Below are 18,156 nucleotides of genomic sequence, written 5' to 3' on the forward strand. Positions count from 1 at the left end.
CCCGAAATGGGTTCTGCTCACAACAGATGCCAGTCTCCGGGGTTGGGGGGCGGTGACAGGCTCCTTATCACTTCAGGGTCGTTGGTCGGCGGAGGAAGCGATTCTTCCCATCAACATCCTGGAACTGTGGGCAGTGTACAGAGCCCTGCAGTCGTCCGGCACCGCTCTTTACGGAAGGGCCGTTCAGGTGCAGTCAGACAACGCCACTACGGTGGCGTACATCAATCACCAGGGTGGGACTCGCAGTCGAGCTGCGATGTCTGATGTGTCCCGCGTCCTGGCTTGGGCAGGGCGCTATCTTCCAGCTCTCTCGGCAGTCTTCATCCCGGGAGTCCTCAATTGGGAGGCAGACTTCCTCAGCCGTTACGACGTGCATCCCGGGGAATGGTCGCTTCATCCAGAGGTATTCCAACTACTCGTGGACAAGTGGGGGCTGCCAGAGCTTGACCTGATGGCGTCCCATCACAATCACAAGCTGCCCGTGTACGGGTCAAGGACAAGGGACACAGGCGCAAGTCTGATAGACGCGCTGTCGGTGAAATGGCTGTTTCACCTGGCTTACTTGTTCCCTCCGATATCTCTGCTGCCTCAGGTCCTGCGCAAATTCAAGCAGGACGGAGGCACACTGATCCTGGTGGCCCAGAAGGCCGTGGTACTCCGATCTACGGAGCCTGTCCATCGACGCTCCGTACCTCCTACCTCAACGGCGGGACCTGTTGTCTCAGGGGCCCTGTCTTCACCCGGATCTGGGTCGACTATCTTTGACGGCGTGGCTCTTGAGACAGCCGTCCTGAGGTCTCGGGGCTTTTCTAGCTCCGTTATTACCACCATGCTGAGGGCGCGCAAGCCTGCTAACGCGAGGATCTAAGTGTGGCACACTTACTTTCAGTGGTGCGAGGCCAGAAAATATGATCCCCAGGTGTTCCGGGTTTCGCGTATTCTGGCTTTCCTTCAGTCGGGTTTGGAGTTAGGATTACGTCTTTCCTCACTGAAGGTGCACGTGTCTGCTCTGTCGGTGTGGTTCCAGCGCAGGATTGCTGCTATGCCGGACGTACACACTTTTTTCCAGGGTGTTTTAAGAATCCAGCCTCCCTTTGTGCCACTTGTGGCCCCGTGGAATTTGGCGGTGGCCTTACAGGGTCCTCCTTTTGAGCCCTTGGAGTCAGTGGAGCTCAAGTGGCTAACTTTTAAGACTGTTTTCCTCTTGGCAATTGCTTCTGCCAGGAGGGTTTTGGATTTGGGGGCGCTTTCCTGTCGTCCCCCTTTTCTGGTTTTTCATCAGGACAGAGCGGTGCTTCGCACTCGTCCTGATTTCCTGCCTAAGGTGGTTTCCAGGTTCAACATTAATCAGGAAATTGTTGTACCAGCCTTCCAGTCGCCTGATCTTTCGGCTGGGGAGGCTTCCTTAGACGTTGTCCGTGCTCTCCAGGTTTATGTGGACCGGACTAATTCTGTGAGGAAGTCGGATTCTTTGTTTATCCTCTTTGGTTTTCACAAGAGGGGTTGGCCTGCCAACAAACAGACTAGCCCGTTGGCTTCCTTCTGTTATTATTGTGGCTTAAATGCAGGAGGGTTTACCTGTTCCAGCCTCTGTTAAGGCTCATTCCACTCGGTCTGTGGGCCCTTCTTGGGCTGCTAGCCGTGGCGCCTCTGCTGTTCAGCTGTGTAAGGCGGCCACCTGGTCTTCTATTCAGACCTTTTTGAGGTTCTATGCGTTTGACACCTTTGCCTCTCAGGATGCATCCTTTGGGCGCCGGGTTCTCCTATCAGCACAGGAGCGTCCCCCGCCCTTAGTTGGACTGCTTTGGGACATCCCCAAGGTCACCCTGTGGACCCCTATGGACCCTGAAGTAGAAAACAAGAGATATGGTAAGAACTTACCTTTGTTATCTCTGTTTCTACGAAGTCCATAGGGTCCACAGGGCACCCGCCCTGACGCACCTGGCTTCATATGGGCTCTGTGACTGGTCACCAGTTTTCTGTCTCCCATTTCTGTGAGTATGGTTCTTGTGTGTTCCAGTCTTCCTTCTCTCTGTTTCGTCTCCTCCTCCGGCCTTGGCTGCTTACCAACTGAGGTGCCTGTGGCTCGGGGGCGGGGTATAGAGGAGGATGGACCCAAGTGCATCCTGGGAGCAGCTAAAAGCTTCAACTCCGTGGTGCCCGAGGATCCAGGATCCAGCTATACCCCCAAGGTCACTCTGTGAACCCTATGGACTTTGTAGAAACAGAGATAACAAAGGTAAGTTCTTACCATATCTCTTGTTTTTGCCTAAGAACACAGCCATGAATAAAGAATGGTACCAAAACATCCTCCCAAGAGCAACTTCTCCCAAGACCAGTTTGGTGACGAACAATGCCATTTCCAGCATGATGGAGCACCTTACCATAAGGCAAATGTGATAATTAAGTGGCTCGGGGAACAAAACCTCTACATTTTTAGTTGACCAGGAAACTCCCCAGAGCTTAATCCCATTGAGAACTTGTTTTCAATCCTCAAGAGGCAGGAAGGACAAACAAAAACCCCCAAATTCTGACAAACTCCAAACACTGATTAGGCAAGAATGGGCGGCCATCAGTCAGTATCTGGCCCAGAAGTTGATTGACAGCTTGCCAGGGAGAATTTCAGAGGTCTTGAAAAAGAAGGGTCAACACTGCAAATATTGACTCTTTGCATAAACTTAATGTAATTGTCAATAAAAGCCTTTGACACTTATGAAATGCTTTTTACTTCAGTATACCATAGTAACATCTGACAAAAAGGTCTAAAAACACTGAAGCAGCAAACTTTGTGAAAACCAATACGTGTCATTCTCAAATTTTTTGGTAATGGCTGTACTATGGACCTGAATCAAAAGCACTCGCAAAAAGCAAGCCCTTGCTCTGATTCAGGGGGGCCGATTTTTTTTTTTTTTTTTTACCCGGCCTCCTGGCCGCTCGCTAAGCTGTGGGTGACCACCCACAGGTTTTCCGAGCGGCCTGGTGATGATCGCGACCATCGGGCTTGTGACGAGACCTTTGTGGTAGGGTCTCGTTCCCGCAAGCCCCAGTGAGATTCCTGCTCTAATACAGCAGGAAGCTCACTACTGACATCACGAGTGATGTCAGTAGGGCCGCCCACAAACACCTCCATTTGGTCAGCCACCCCCCCCCCCCTCCCCGCCTACAAAACGGGGCAAGCTGTCGATTAACATCAACAGCCGCCCCGTTTTGTTGCGAGCCCCGGAGCAAGTGATTTCTCGCTCGCTGCGGGGCTCGCGCACGCGACTGGCCAGCGACCCGCTTGCGAGCCGGTCTGAATCAGGCCCTATATGCAGTGATGTGACCACCATAGGAAAATAAAGAGAAAATGCAAAATAGTGTGTACCATTTAAACCCTGCAAGCATAGCATACAGCAACTCTATCTACGCAAAAACATTACTTTACTGTGTATTTCAGGCATGAATACTTTCCAGCATTCCTTTGTGATGCCTGCATTGCTTTAGAAGGCTATGGGCTGGGATACATTTGTGTAACCAAAGTACTCCCGAGTCACACATGATAAAACTATACCCACCTTTTTCAGCTAGCACTGGTATGTAACGTCAGCAGATCAGTCATTGCTTCCAGCTGCTTCCTGACCATATGGATCAACTCTAAAAACAGCCTAGTTGACTGGGAGCAGCTGACGTATGCAGTGAAATGCTCAGCCTTCCTGCTAGTTTTAGCACTGCTATTCATCTGGGGGTGCTGCAGTTCTGGTACAGAATGGCTTTCTTTTGTAATAAGGTCTTAAAAGTGTAAAGTATAGTAATGACCAAAAAGTGTAAACTAATAGTGTAATCCTTAAGACTTTTTAAGCATACTTCAGTGACATTACACTGTATGGATTTTGATAAGTGAAATGTTCAATGGGTGCTGTGTGACAAACAATGGTGCTTCAGGAAAGTCGGTGGTTGTAAGACTAATTGGTTCCAGATGTTGAAATAATTAGGAACCTAGTGTTCACTCTAGCTCCGGCGGCAGACAGGGTGCCGGAGCTAGAGAGGGCAACTTTGTGCGCGCGGGCGAAAAGGGGGCGTGGCCATAAAAGGGGGCATGTCTATAAGACGCGTCCCCTTTTTCATCATGCTTGGGGGCGTGCCCGGCACTTACGGACATGCCGGGCAGCCCCCAAGCGCTGCAAACAGGGAGAATAGATGCCGGGCGCATGCGCCCGGCGTCTATTTTCCGGCGGTGACCGGGTCACCGCACATTTCTCCACCCGCGGGACACTGCGTCCCGCGGGTGAAGACTGCACCCGCAGCCTGTGAGGGCAGGGTGCTTTTTGCCCTCCTTCTGAAGGGCAGGGTGCTTTTTGCCCTCCAGAAGGAGGGCAGGGTGCCGCACCCTGCTAAAACAGCCTAGTGGGAACGCTAGGAAGCAATCACTCTATAGAACAGTGCTTAAAAAAATAAATGTACCCGGTTTCACCCAGGTAGACTTTAGATATTTACTGTTTACATTTCCATCTCATCTCTCCAGTAACACATTATTCCTTCACCTCTATAGTAATGCTTTACTGCTATAGTAAGACATTACCCTCCCTCAACTGTGTTCTAACACATTCCACTCCCTCACCTCTGTAGTAAAACCTTATCCTCTCACCTCTGTAGCAACACATTCCCCTCCCGTGCCTGTGTTGTAACACATTCAACATTCCTCTCCCTCACCTGTGTAGAAATACAACCCCTCCCTCACACATGTAGTAACACATTGCCCTCATTCACACCTGTAGTAACTTATTCCCCTCCCTCACCTCTGGAGCAACATATTCCACTCCCTCATCCGTGTTGGAACACATTCCCTTCCTACACCCCATAGTAACACATTTGACATTTTCCTCTCTCACCTGTGTAGAGTGTCCGTGTCCCTAACACTACACTCCATACTATTCACTTCCTAACCTGGAACCCACTACTATATGCTTGCCTTCCTAACCTTGCACCCAATACTTGGTCCTTATCCCTCAACACTTAACCCAATACTGCACCCTGATCCCCTAACCCTGCGCCCAATATTGTATCTTCAGCCCCAACGCTTCCATCACTACTCAAATAGGAGAGCCACGCCAACTGCCAGTGATGATTGGCAGCACTTGGGATGACAGTTGGTGTTTGAATTGAACTGTGCTGCAGCCACAATGAGACAGTCAGTGAGGACATCGCACAGGGGGAGGAGACATTATAGCCCCTTTCACCCCCATAGGAGTCGAATTTTGAAAAATCCCTTCATAGTGGGCACTTACGTCATGTCAGGAATGTACTCCCAATCCCCTGGACCTAGAAACATAAAAATCAGGGAGTATATTCCTGACATGACGTAATATAAAATTCTGCAATCACACATGAATAATGTAGTCAACCAGCACACCACCATTTAAACGTTTCAAAAAGTGCTTTTTTAAAAAAAAATATAGCAGCATATTGTTCACAGCAAGTATGACAACAAACAGAGGATTATCATGGTACTCGTCTTGTCCATAGGGAGGCTCGGTATAGAAGCAAGTGTACCCTCTTCTGCCCGACGGCTGTTTCGGTGGAAACCCACCTTCCTCAAGGGCATACAGACTAAAGTGTACAATAAAGCCATTTAAATGGTTTGGGCGCCCATCATTATCACTGTGAGTCTGCTCATCTGTGCAACACCACACTCTCATGTAATCAGTAAGCATGCTGTGTCTGTGCAGAGCTCCAGAAAAATCAATGAGGCACAGAAGCATGTGTTCTAATAGACACAGCCTTAAGGTGCGTATCCACTAGCAGATAGAGGAACGACAGTACGATAACAACATTGTAATCTTAGTCGTTCCTCATAATGTGCAGTGCCTACACTGAACGTTCAACAGCTCATTTAAATCGCGGCATTAGGGTGGGTACACACCTGCACAATATCGGGCCGATTTAGCCAAATCGGAACGACAAATCTGCCATATCGTGCAGTGCGTATGCCCGATTTGCACGCTCCCGTGCTCACAATGCGTTATCATGTAATTGGTTGTGCTGCACAACCAATCGCATGCAGCCCCATACATATTAATGAAGGACGGAACAAGTAATTGTTCCATCATCCATTAAATTGTGAAGCGTGTACCGGCAATCATGCGATGTCCAGAGTGAAGGCAAATCGCACTGAACATCGGTACGATTGCCGTTCGTTTTGTTGTGTACCCATCCTAACTCAAATAAAATACAATGTGTGAGTGCGGGCATTAAGCACAGCGTGCATGGCCACATAAGCCTGACAGGCACCCAAAACAAACCATATGCAACATGAAAAGCAACCCAAACCAAGGATAAAAAATCAATGGAAAAAAAAACTAAAAAGTTACAAAACAAGTCTAATAAGAAAAAGAAAAAACAAGAGCACATAAACACCTCCACACAGAATACAAATGAAGTATAATAGAAAAAATATTTACCCAATTTCATAAAATGTATAGCACTCTTATTGCACAGGCAGCCTCAGTAAGTCCATTTAATTGTTTACAAGAACACGTTAAAGCTTATCTCCTCATTAAGACCGTGCGGGGAAATTGAGTTAAATTTGTAAATAAACTCGCATTTCCTTTGCAGAAGTCTTTTATGGCGGTCTCCATCCTTTCCCATGGTTTAAACTGGTGCATCGGCATGAATTTGAAGTCCTTTAATGTGTGCTTGGCCTCAAAAAAAAAAAATGTTTAGCCACTGGTGGTGTGCTTTGGTCAATTTTTAACATGGCCATTTTGATGGAGGAGCGGTGCATGGCAATACGCTCCTTTAACATCTGTATCATCTTGCCAATATAAATAAGCTGGCATGGGCAGATGATCAAATATACAACAAACTTGCTTTCACAGGTCATATGTTGCCTCAGAACGTGTTTTAGGGTGCAAAAAATAGTCGCCTAGCCACTGCAACGAAATGAGCCACTCCTTAAGGATAGCCAGTTTTTATTACAAGTTGGACTAATATTTGAGTAGCTGACCACGTTCTTCAGATTACGGCTCCGTTTATATGCAAACAGTGGTTTGTTCTTACAATGAATACCCATAATCTGGTCAGTCTCCAGTATATGCCAGTGTCTCATGACAGAGTCCCGTATTTTACGTGAAGCTATGGAGTAAGTACTGGGAAACACCAGTTGGTCCAGAGCTAGACTCTCATTGTCGGCACTCAATGTATCCCGTGTCAAACATTTCTGTATGGCCTCCTCGATCATCATAACCTCATACAATATCCTCGCCCTATTTCCTTAGAGCCTGGTCTAATGTGGAAGGATCAGAGTTAATCCTGACCACTCGCAGAAGTTGTGAGAAGGGGAAGTCCTTGTTTAAGCGGTTTGGGGTGGAAACTTTCTGCCAATAAGTGTTTCTGTCCATAGGCTTCTTAAAAATTGTAGTATTGGATTTTTAATTTACAATAGTAATGGAAACATCTAAAAAGTATATCCTATGAGGACTGCTTGTGCATGTTAAACTGATGGTGCCTGTTAGACTGTTTAACACCTCTATAATTTCCAAAAGACTGTGCTCATCGCCGGTCCATATCATAAAGATATCATCGATAAAACGCTTGTTAAGCACAATATACAACGAATATCTTCTGTTACCAAGTATGTTTATCGCTTCATAATTATGCATAAATAGGTTAGCATAAGCAGGGGCCATGTTTGACCCATCGCTGTCCCCTGTTATAGAGATTTGTGATGTAACAAGTAACCAATAGGCAATTCGGGGACGGATCTCCAAAGCAGCAGAATTAATTCTGAAGTGTTTCGGGCAATATTATATGCTCAAATTCAGTCAAATGCTTCAGAACTCATTGGACGGCGCTTCACAGTGCAGATGGACAATGACCCGAAGCATACTGCAAAAGCAACCAAAGAGTTTTTTAAGGCTAAACAGTGGAATGTTATGCAATGTCCAAGTCAATCCCCTGACCTGAATCCGATTGAGCATGCATTTCACTTGATGAAGACAAAACTGAAGGGAAAATGCCCCAAGAACAAGCAGGAACTGAAGACATTTGCAGTAGAGGCCTGGCAGAGCATCACCAGGGATGAAACCCAGCGTCTGGTGATGTCTATGCGTTCCAGACTTCAGGCTGTAATTGCCTGCAAAGGATTTACAACAAAGTATTAAAAAGTGAAAGTTAGATTTAGGATTGTTTAGTTTGTCCCATTACTTTTGGCCCCTTAAAAAGTGGGAGGCACACATAGAAACCGTTGTAATTCCTACACCGTTCACCTGATTTGGATGTAATTACCCTCAAATTAAATCTGAAAGTCTGCAGTTAAAGCACATCTTGTTTGTTTCATTTCAAAGCCATTGTGGTGGTGAATAGAAGTGAAAATATGAAAATTCTGTAACTATTATGGCCCTTATAAAAACGGGCATCATGGGGGAGGAGGAGGAGCTGAGGCCGGGGCGTGAGTGTGCGGGGCACCGCTAGGCTGTGCCTGGGTACATAGAAGCTACAGCCAGAGCCGCGGCTGCTGCTTCCTGTACATAACAGTTAGTGATCACTAGTTCCGGAGCCACAGCGGGAGCGTGTCCCACTGGCGGCCCGGGTACATAGCAGCAGCGGCGGCTACAAGAGCAGCGGCTGCTGGAGCCGGCTGCCCGATCACTGATGGCCACAGTGATCGGGTCACAGCAACAGCTGCTGCTACATGAGCCGTGGCTGCTGCTACAACGGCAGTGCGCAGGGAGGGGGTTGCCGACTGTGCCCGATCACTGTGGCCAGCAGTGATCGGGACACACTGGAGAAGCAGCCATACTTGTAGAGGGGCCAGAAGGTCCCTCTGATGTAGGTGGCTGCTGGAAGATTAGCTTCCCACAGCCGCCTAGTGGGCGTTTTTGACTGGTCGTATCAGATACGACCATGTCAGGGAAAGCCCAGCCTGGTGTGGTCGTATCTGATATGACCGTGCCAGGCAAGTGGTTAAACTTTAACTGCCTATGAAATTTATGCAATTCCACCTCACAAAAAATGAATAAAGTTCACAAAAGATTAAATAGCAATAGTAATTTGCTGCCATTGATGTTATTAATAATACTTGTGCATCAAACTAGTAGTACAAAAAAATAAATATATATATTTATATTTTCTTGACATGTGATCATTTGATGTATAAACAGCTGAGACACCACCTGTGGTAATCTATTTTGATCATATCAGATGTACAATAATATATTTCATCACGTTATATTATAAATGAAACATAAAAAACAGCGATATCTATATGTGTGAGGGCTGCAGAGCACCCAAGTCTCAACCAGACAAATTGAACTAATATTGCATGCTAATAAAGCTTATGAATTAATGTGAACTAACAAGTCTGGAGAGTGACTTAATCTCCGCGACCCGTGGAGTTACTTTTGACGTGTGTGTGTTTATATGTGTATATGTGCGTATCAGTAAAAAAAAATTCCCTTGCATGTTTCACTAAATGATTTTGTGATATTTATGGTGTTTTATCCTGACATTGAGCTCCATATGAGCCCGTTTCTCAACAGATGCAATACAGTTTGACTGTTCCTATGCTATTAACTTAAGATCAATTATTCTTTTCTTCAAGATTGTTCCATCAAGAATGCCAGTTACTATGGCAATCGAGCAGCCACGTTGATAATGCTAGGGAAATTCAGGGAGGCGCTGGAGGATGCACAGCAAGCAGTGCGGCTTGATGACACCTTTGTGAAGGTAGGTCTTACATTCTTACGTAGCATAGACGCTTTACTGCCATCAATACAGTGTCTGGGGGGTTTTGATACTTACTGTTTTGGCAGATGCAAATTAATGGAGATACATTGGAATTGCAAGCGAATGTATTCATGGATGGCATCATTATGAATGGATGTAAAATATTGTGTGCTCCCATTTGCTACATAAAACTTAGTCTTGTTCTGCACATCTTTTTTAGGGTCATCAACGAGAGGCAAAGTGTCATTTGACTCTGGGAAATGCTATGGCTGCCACACGCAGTTTCCAGAAGGTGGTGGAACTGGAGCCAAATAACGAGCTTACGCGGCAGGAGGTAACAGTTACAATGCAGCGGCCTGTAACATTGTGACAGTGAAGATGCTCGGGAATTATTTCTGATCCTGTATATTGAGATGTTTAGTGTTTTTTGGAGACCTTATACAGCAGGAATGAACAAAATAGTGTAGAATTCAGGAGACAGTCATATCTAAGGGCCAACAGACTCTGAATTTGTCTTATTTTTAAAGAGCACCCATTAACATCAATGACATGGCAACCTGAATCCTGGTATTTGTCCAGTTCCTGCTTTAAGTCCTTATTGACTGTAATTCTCATCATATATCTGTTCTTGTTTATACATGAGGCAGGTTTCCTGCACCCATTAAACTTCTATTCTCCTTGTAGTTGAAGAACGCAGCCGCTGTCCTAGAATATGAGAGGATTGCAGAAGCTGACTTTGAAAAACGGGATTTCAGGAAGGTTAGAGTATTTCTTCATAAAGAGTTGTTTTCAGAGGAACATGTTAAAAATATTAACCAGGAGCCAATATTACAGGAGCAGAGATCAATTTTGGAAATAGAACTTATTGTACCCTTCATGTAATTCTTCCCATGGTTTTCCATAATAATAAGGCATTTCTGCCACTGGCAGTGTAAATAGATTGATACCAGGACTTTATATGGATATGATACAGGATGCCAACAGTCAGAATATAGATGGCAGCAACATCCCGACAGTCAAAATTCAGACAGATTTTGGTAACCCAGATATTAACCCTAACCCACTCTTCCCGCAGCCTAACCTTAACCCTCCCCCTAGTGCCCAACCCTAATACTTACTGTCAGGATGCCGCTGCCGGTATTAAGACCGTCCGGGTCCTGACTACCTCCCCTTTATATATAAGCTTAACATTCTACCAAAGAATATTTTTTGGGCCTTTATTTTCACTTTAAATGACACTTGCACTCTTGCTGTAGGTGTTGCCTCTTTAGCTCGTACTGGAATCCTGGCATGGTATTATGCAGACTTTTCTTTTGTTTCAGTCACACTTGCTTCAACTGTGTACAAATGATGAGTACGGACCGAGAAGTGTTGAGGCACTGCCCAGTCTGCTATAATGTGCGCTGCAAATTTCAAGTGATAGTGCTGGTGTGAAGCTCCTCCTATTCTGTTCATGGCGTTTCCACCATCAATAAAGTACCCTAATTAAACCCCATTCTTTACAGAGCACTCCTTTTTTTTGTCAGTGGCAGCTTGGTTTAATATGGTTATGTGAAACCAGATTTGGCTAGGAGTGTCAGAGCACTATACTGATTTTTTCCTTCGCTGTCTTGTACTTTATTATAATGTGAAGAAGTAAAATTCCCGGGAGACCTTGTTTCCCTTATTAAAGGCATAGCTGCACCCTGGTTGTCTGCTTATTGTTGTGTCTTGTGGCAGGTTGTGTTTTGCATGGATCGAGCCTTAGAGCTGTCCCCCGCCTGTCACCGCTTCAAAATTCTCAAAGCAGAATGTCTGGCGCTTCTTGGCCGCTACCCAGATGCCCAATCCGTTGCCAGGTAGTGTCTAAACTTCTTTATTTCAGCCTTTTGTAAACTACTTGTGGATATATAAACTGTACTTTCATTACTGCCAGTGCACAGGTGGGATTATGTGCCGTTATCTGAAGCCATAGAGCTCAACATTGTTTTACAATTCAATCATTACAGTAGTTATAGGGCTCAGTACTATTAGGTGCAAGTTGTGTCCTGTGATCTATTCTCTCTGCGAATTACACAATCCAAACTCGCATTAATTTTTCAGAGGAAATTGACGTTATTTTGCGTGCACCCCCCTGAGCAGGTGACAAGGTATGAAAAATATTTTAAGGTACAAATGTGGGGACACAGTGCAGAACCTCTGGTACACCCCTCCCAATGAATAATCATGTACTTGGAAGGGTTTAAATGGTATAAATAAAAGACCGGTCTGTTTTCAGGTGAATTTCTCTAAAAAGCTCAATAATGGGCTAAATGATGTGGAGGTGTAAATGATGGGGCTACAACAGTGGAGATAGAGACCCCTTCATGGTGAGGGGATAGGGGCCACCACAGTGGAGATAGGGGCCCCTTCATGGTACGGTGTCCTCCAGCTGCGACTACTACTGTCCGCCTGTGTCTAGCTGCCTTTCCACCCTTGCCTTTGCTAAAGCCTCACACTAACAATTTCAAAATGACTGGCAGCATGTGTGCAGCATCTAATAATGCTTGTCCGGCCAGATACTGGCCAAAAGCATTTAGCAAAGGTCCAGCCTGGGTGCCACTCGGCCTAGCCTGCTGCATATGGCTAGATCATGTGCTGTCCTGACTTTGGTGTCTTGCAAGAGAAAGCTGTATGTCTGGGTGACCCCAGCTTGTGTGGGATGGGCTGCCGGCGGCATGCAGTGGAAGCCCTGAGCTCTACTCTCCATTGTATGCGCCTACCTGGGGTGCTTGGTTGTGGCCGAGCTGCTGCATCCGGCCCTTTGCTCAGCCTTCCCCTTTTGCTTTGTTACGGTCCTACTGTGTGTGTGTAGTGTGTGTGTGGTGTGTGTGTGTGTCTGCTCCGGAGAAGGCGTGGCCCAATTCATGAATTCCAAGATGGGAAGGGTTCATTTCCAAATTAACAAAATGGCAGGGTATTCTGCTAAAGGTGCCCAGTGAGAACAGTATAGAATAATAATATGACCTACAGTAATATATTGCAAAAAGTTTCTTTTAAATTAAAAGAATAAGAAGAGAAAACTAGCCATGATGACCAGTATATAGACCACTTTCCAGTCAGATTGTCCTCCAAAATACTGACAGTGGATAAGTATTTCATGGTTTTTAATTGCATTTCTTTCTGTCCACAATTGTGAACGATATAAAAAGGTGTAGAACTGCACCAGGAGGATAGTTGTGTATCTTTAAATATACAGCCAGAATAAAACTGCTCAACCTTTTGCTCTTTGGAGTACTAGTTATTTGTCACTGTCCAGAGATTTGTAATGGTGATCACTTTGATTTAAACTCCAAGTAAAAGCATAAAGGTACACAGGGGCGTATTCAATTAGGTGCGACAATCCCACACATGCTGGCTTTTTCCTGCAGGTGCGGCATTTTTGCTATTCAATTAAGTGCTGGGTTTTACATTTTTTGAGTGGTGGAAATTTATTTTTTTCACAGTCCCAGAGCACAACCAATTTTTCCTAAAATCCATATTTTTAGGAAAAATTATTGGGAATTGCTCTGGGACCCCCCATGGCAATTGAAAGTTTCCAATTAGCTTAATTAGTCAGTAATTACTCACCTTCCGAAGTAGTGTCGTCTTCATCCAGCCTGTCTGGACCCGGTCTTCTGCAGCAGCGTGTGTGTAAGATGTGTGTCTGTGTGAGAACTCCCCTGGAGGCTGCAGCAGGGAGAACTAAATCTCCCAGCATCCCACTTCCACTCCCCAGCAAGATGGAAGGTAGATTACCGGGAGCCGTGGAGTCCACCAGACCCGTAAGTAACTTTTTTTTTTTCTCTCGCACAGCAGGGTTTTTAGTGCTAAAAGCCCCGTGTGCATTTTTTTATTTGTTGGATATTGCGTGTATCAGGAGCGCGTATACCCATGATAATCCAAAATTAGGCGCGAGGTATGCGTGATTTTTTTCGGTGAAAACCTCGCTCCCAATTGAATGTGCCCCACAGTGTGATATGTTGTAGAATAATGTGGGTAAGTGCTTCTATATACACACTCACCTCATTTCAGATGTAAATGTCGCATTGGACTGATTCTCACCGCTGTCCGCCGGTGTTGTTTGTGTAGATTTCCTGTGGTTTCAGTTGATAATTAGGTACTTGTTCATGGATGGTTTATGGAAAGAAAGGTGACACTAGAGTACCAGCCACAATAGAGTGTCTGGATAGAGATAGATGAAGAGACCATCTGTCACACCATATATTTTCAATTATCTGCAATGTGCAGCTGCAGAGTCCAGTTGCTGCTTATTTTATAAAGAATCTTCACTCATTTTCCTGTGAACCTCTATAGGGTGTGAGGAAAAATGTATCAAAGATACATGGTCATGGGGTGCCCGCATAGGTGTGTCAGAAGCATATGCAGAGAGTTGAATTGCCCCCATTGTTAGGGAGAGCTAGGTTGTCTTATAAGAAGACCCTTGGAGCTATTGCTACTGACCTGAACGAGTGGTGTTCTATTGTAACTAGGGATGTGCGCTGACCCGCGGATTTTAGTTTTGGATCAGTATCTCCTCGTGTTTTGGATCTGGATTTGGTTTTGCCAAAACCGCCCCTTGCGTGTTTTGGATTTGGTTTTTGATCTATATTTTTTTTTCTAAAAAAATTAAATCATAAAACAGCTAAAATCACATCATTTGGGCCTGTTGTTGTTCCTACAGTATTATTAACCTCAATAACATTTATTTCCAGTCAGTTATGACCACCTCACAATATTGATTCCATCTAGTTTAGGCCAAAATGTTGCATCCAGCTAGCTGGCTGCCTAAGCTAAGCGACAGCAGTGGGCGGCACTAACATGTGTCAGTTCAGCTTCCAACATGGCACAGAGTGGCACTGCAGTGGTAGACAGGATGGCAGTTTAATAAACTATACGATCCCTAGAAAGTTTAAAAACCACGAATGTTTTCCTTAACTAGGCCCAACGGAGTTGGAATATGTTTATGGACTGAAGACCCGGAAAGGACGGGATGATTGATTTTTAGTTTTTCATAAATTTTTTTATTTTAAAGTTTTGATTCTTAAGAAAATTTATGAGCGCAATGTCACCGAACAATAATAGCGTAGCTACAGTAGCGCACACACAGGAATGATAATTTTACTTTACTTTTATTTTTTTAACACTGAGCAAGAGTACCCCTGGACGAGGCAGCAGCCCTTTGATGAACAACACAGCACCCCTTTATGGACGACAAAGCACCCCTGCGGAGCAGCGGAGTGCTGATGGACCACCTTCAGAGTCTCAAATATGTGGATGATAAACTGCGGTCTGGCCGACAGTGTCACTAAACAATAATAGCGCAGCTAAGTTGCTAACGCGCACACAAAAAAAACCCCTGCACTTTTATTTTTTTACACTGAGAAAGATCACCCCTTAATGAGGCAGCAGCCCCTTGATGAACAACACAGACAGCACCCCTTTTTTATGGACAACAAAGCACAACCTGCTGAGTGCGGACAGATCACCTGCAGAGTCACAAATACGTGGACGGTAAACTGCGGTCTGGCTGGCAGTGTCACCAAACAATAATAGCGCAGCTAAGTTGCTAACGCGCACACACGAAAAAAAAAAAGCACTATTTTTTTTCTTTTTTTACACTGGTTAAGAACACCCTTAATTGACAGAGCATTAACCTGATGGACAGGATAACAACACAGCAGCAGGCATAGTTAATTGACAGGACAAGTGACACAACAGCTGCAGCACCCAATGAAGGAAGCCCCCTTTATATACTGCATTCTGCATACCTTTTATGAACAACACAGCAGCAGCCTTCAGCCTAACACCCTGACTGGACACACACTGAGTGACTGACAGCTTCTCTCTCCACAACCTTTTATATAATCCAAAACCCGTGAGAATCCAACAGCGGGAGGATGGCGTTTTGCCTCGTTTTGAGATCCGAGTCACGCGGGAAACCTTGAGCCGCGTTCGGGTCTTGGTCCGGATCTCGGAGAACCGGACCTCCTCATCTCTAATTGTAACCCACTGTTTAGATCAGCTAGGGTGCAACTACTTCATGATCCTACAGAGAAATACTGACTGGTAGTGCATTAAGAAATTTGGTAGTTGTAGTAGGCTCCCCAAATGTTTACGCCGGAATTATCATATTTGGATTGAGGCTTTCTCTAACCCCAGATAAAATCCCTGATCACTTTCTGAATTTGTTTGAAGAACATTGGTGATGAGTATATGTAGAGTCCGAGGGGCCTATGTACTAATAATCATGGACCAGCCGCGATTTACCTATTCATATCGCAGGGGATATTTTTATTTTTTAATGGAAATATTCCCGCTATGTACAAAGGGGAACTTGTAGGGTGTAGAAGTCTTTCACAGAAGTGAAAGTCTTCTCCGGGGGAATCTGAAACTGCGCGTGCGCACAGTGTCAGCTTCTCCATAGGTTGACAGCAGTTTACACCATCTGAAGATGGTCTAAACTACTTGGGTGCTTTTTGGAGTTTGTAACATAAGGTTCATATCGTAGTCCCCATTGATGATGATGGGGACTGCGATCTGAAGCGCTACTTAGCACTTTGCTGGAGAGTTCTGTGAAATCTCCTGCATTGTGCCATTAGTACATAGCTACAATACATAAAATTATGCACAAACTGCAATTTCTGCATAGTTTTGCATAAAAAATAACTTGATACATAGGTTCCTGGATTACAATAAGTATAATATATTATGTAGGTAGGATATAATTTTAAAGACATTTTTCGATTGGTATCTTTTAAGATCTGAACATATATTGGATAATTTGGATTCAAAATTTGTGTTTTACAAATTGTCTGGTTCTTTGGTTAATTAAATCCCCAAACACTTAGTTTCAGAAGGCTATAATGCATAAGGCTGTAAGCCTTGTATTGCCAGTGCTAATACATTTAGAATGATTGAGAGCTTACCAGCTGATAGTACTTAGTGATGGACAATTCGGAAAATAAGTTTGCGATGATGGTCAGTGAGGTTATCTGGAAAACCTCACCATTCTTCTTACCTGATTGGTCACCAAGTATGTCGCAGCACGAAATGTTAATAAAAAACATTTTTTCCCCTTGTCCTGGGTTTCTAGGCTCTGCACTGTGTACAGACCTTCCATGTGTCAGCACTCAATAATATGTGATAACAGCATGTGCACAATTGTGAGGCATTTGTTTTCTGTGATCCATAATAATGGCCTGGCAAAATTGGTGTAAAATGGTTGAAGGGAGGCATTGTGGGCGTAGGGGGGTTGTGGACATGTCATGTTCGCCTTAATGTGCAGTTTTGTATAAGTGAAATGCCCACTTTGAACAGATATCTGATCGTTCATTATGTACTGTATTCATATGGATAGTGTTTAGCTAGTAAAAATACTTTTGAAGTTGCTTTACCTTTTTACACTTATATTTTGCTCCATTGTAATTCTTGTTGTCTGCCACAGACTGTATGTTCCATCATTTTTCTCCTTTTAGTGACCTCTTACGGTTGGACTCTACAAATGCTGACGCACTGTACGTTCGGGGACTCTGCCTGTATTATGAAGACTGTATCGAGAAGGCTGTACAGTTCTTTGTGCAGGCCTTGAAAATGTTCCCCGATCACCAGAAAGCTCGGTTAGCCTGCAGGGTATGCGTTTTATTTGATCATGTTTTAATAACCTCACAATTTATATTCCAGTTATTAAGTTTTAAAAACACCAATTATAAATGCAGCCTGGAGTACTAGAAAATGTACATTTTGATCATCTGCTTAGAACAATGCAGGTTTGTATTTTTGTATGCTTTGTTAATACAAATGTTCTACATTAATAAATAAGGACCTACATTTTATGAAACCTAGCCTAGGAGTTCACTGGATAAAATGTAGTCTTTTCTCAATTTCAATGTAATTTTTAATTTTCTCCTTCATCCACTAGGGGACATGGAGTTCAAGACAGTGGGGTATAGACGGTGGTAGAGTAGAGCCTGGCACTTTAAATAATCTAGAAGTGTGACTGGCTCCTCCCCCTCTATGCCCCATCAGCCCCAGTTTTTAGAATGTGCCCGAGAGAGCCGGTCGCACATCAGGCTGTCTCCAGCCTTTCTCATATAATCATATTTTAAGCTTTTATACAAGCAATGAGGACAGGCAGGCTGCTTACTGTGGCAGTCTGCCTGCTACGTGGGAGCCGCCGGGAGGGCACCACACGGCTACTGCAGTCTGTGTCCGGTGACCCTGAGGGGGGACTTTAAACAGAGTCATCGGACTCCATGAGGACCCGCCACAACTGAAACCGGTTCGTGTCCGGGTTTCCTCATTTGGCCCCCAGCCCAGCAACCCGGCCGCAGCAGTCCGTAAGTATATCCCACTACTCCTGACTAGCTGGAGTGGTGGGCCAAAACGCTGGGCTCAGGGACAGCGCACACTGCATGGCTGTCACACACTGCTCCTTCCCCCTGCCAGTGAAAGTGG

General features: G+C 44.9%; 1 protein-coding gene across 1 annotated transcript in view; it reads left to right on the forward strand.

Annotated features, from left to right (window-relative positions):
• DNAJC7 (DnaJ heat shock protein family (Hsp40) member C7) overlaps window positions 1–18,156 on the forward strand; it is an 86,906-nt gene that overhangs the window by 41,582 nt on the left and 27,168 nt on the right. The window contains exons 3-7 of the mRNA XM_088442472.1: window positions 9,578–9,702; window positions 9,923–10,036; window positions 10,387–10,461; window positions 11,422–11,540; window positions 17,178–17,331. Coding sequence (XP_088298598.1) covers window positions 9,578–9,702; window positions 9,923–10,036; window positions 10,387–10,461; window positions 11,422–11,540; window positions 17,178–17,331 — 587 coding nt within the window. The remainder of the gene's footprint in view (window positions 1–9,577; window positions 9,703–9,922; window positions 10,037–10,386; window positions 10,462–11,421; window positions 11,541–17,177; window positions 17,332–18,156) is intronic.

The sequence above is a fragment of the Taudactylus pleione genome, unplaced genomic scaffold, assembly GCF_031769625.1.
Source record: "Taudactylus pleione unplaced genomic scaffold, aTauple2 ptg000018l, whole genome shotgun sequence".
In the NCBI taxonomy this organism is placed as follows: Eukaryota; Metazoa; Chordata; class Amphibia; order Anura; family Myobatrachidae; genus Taudactylus; species Taudactylus pleione.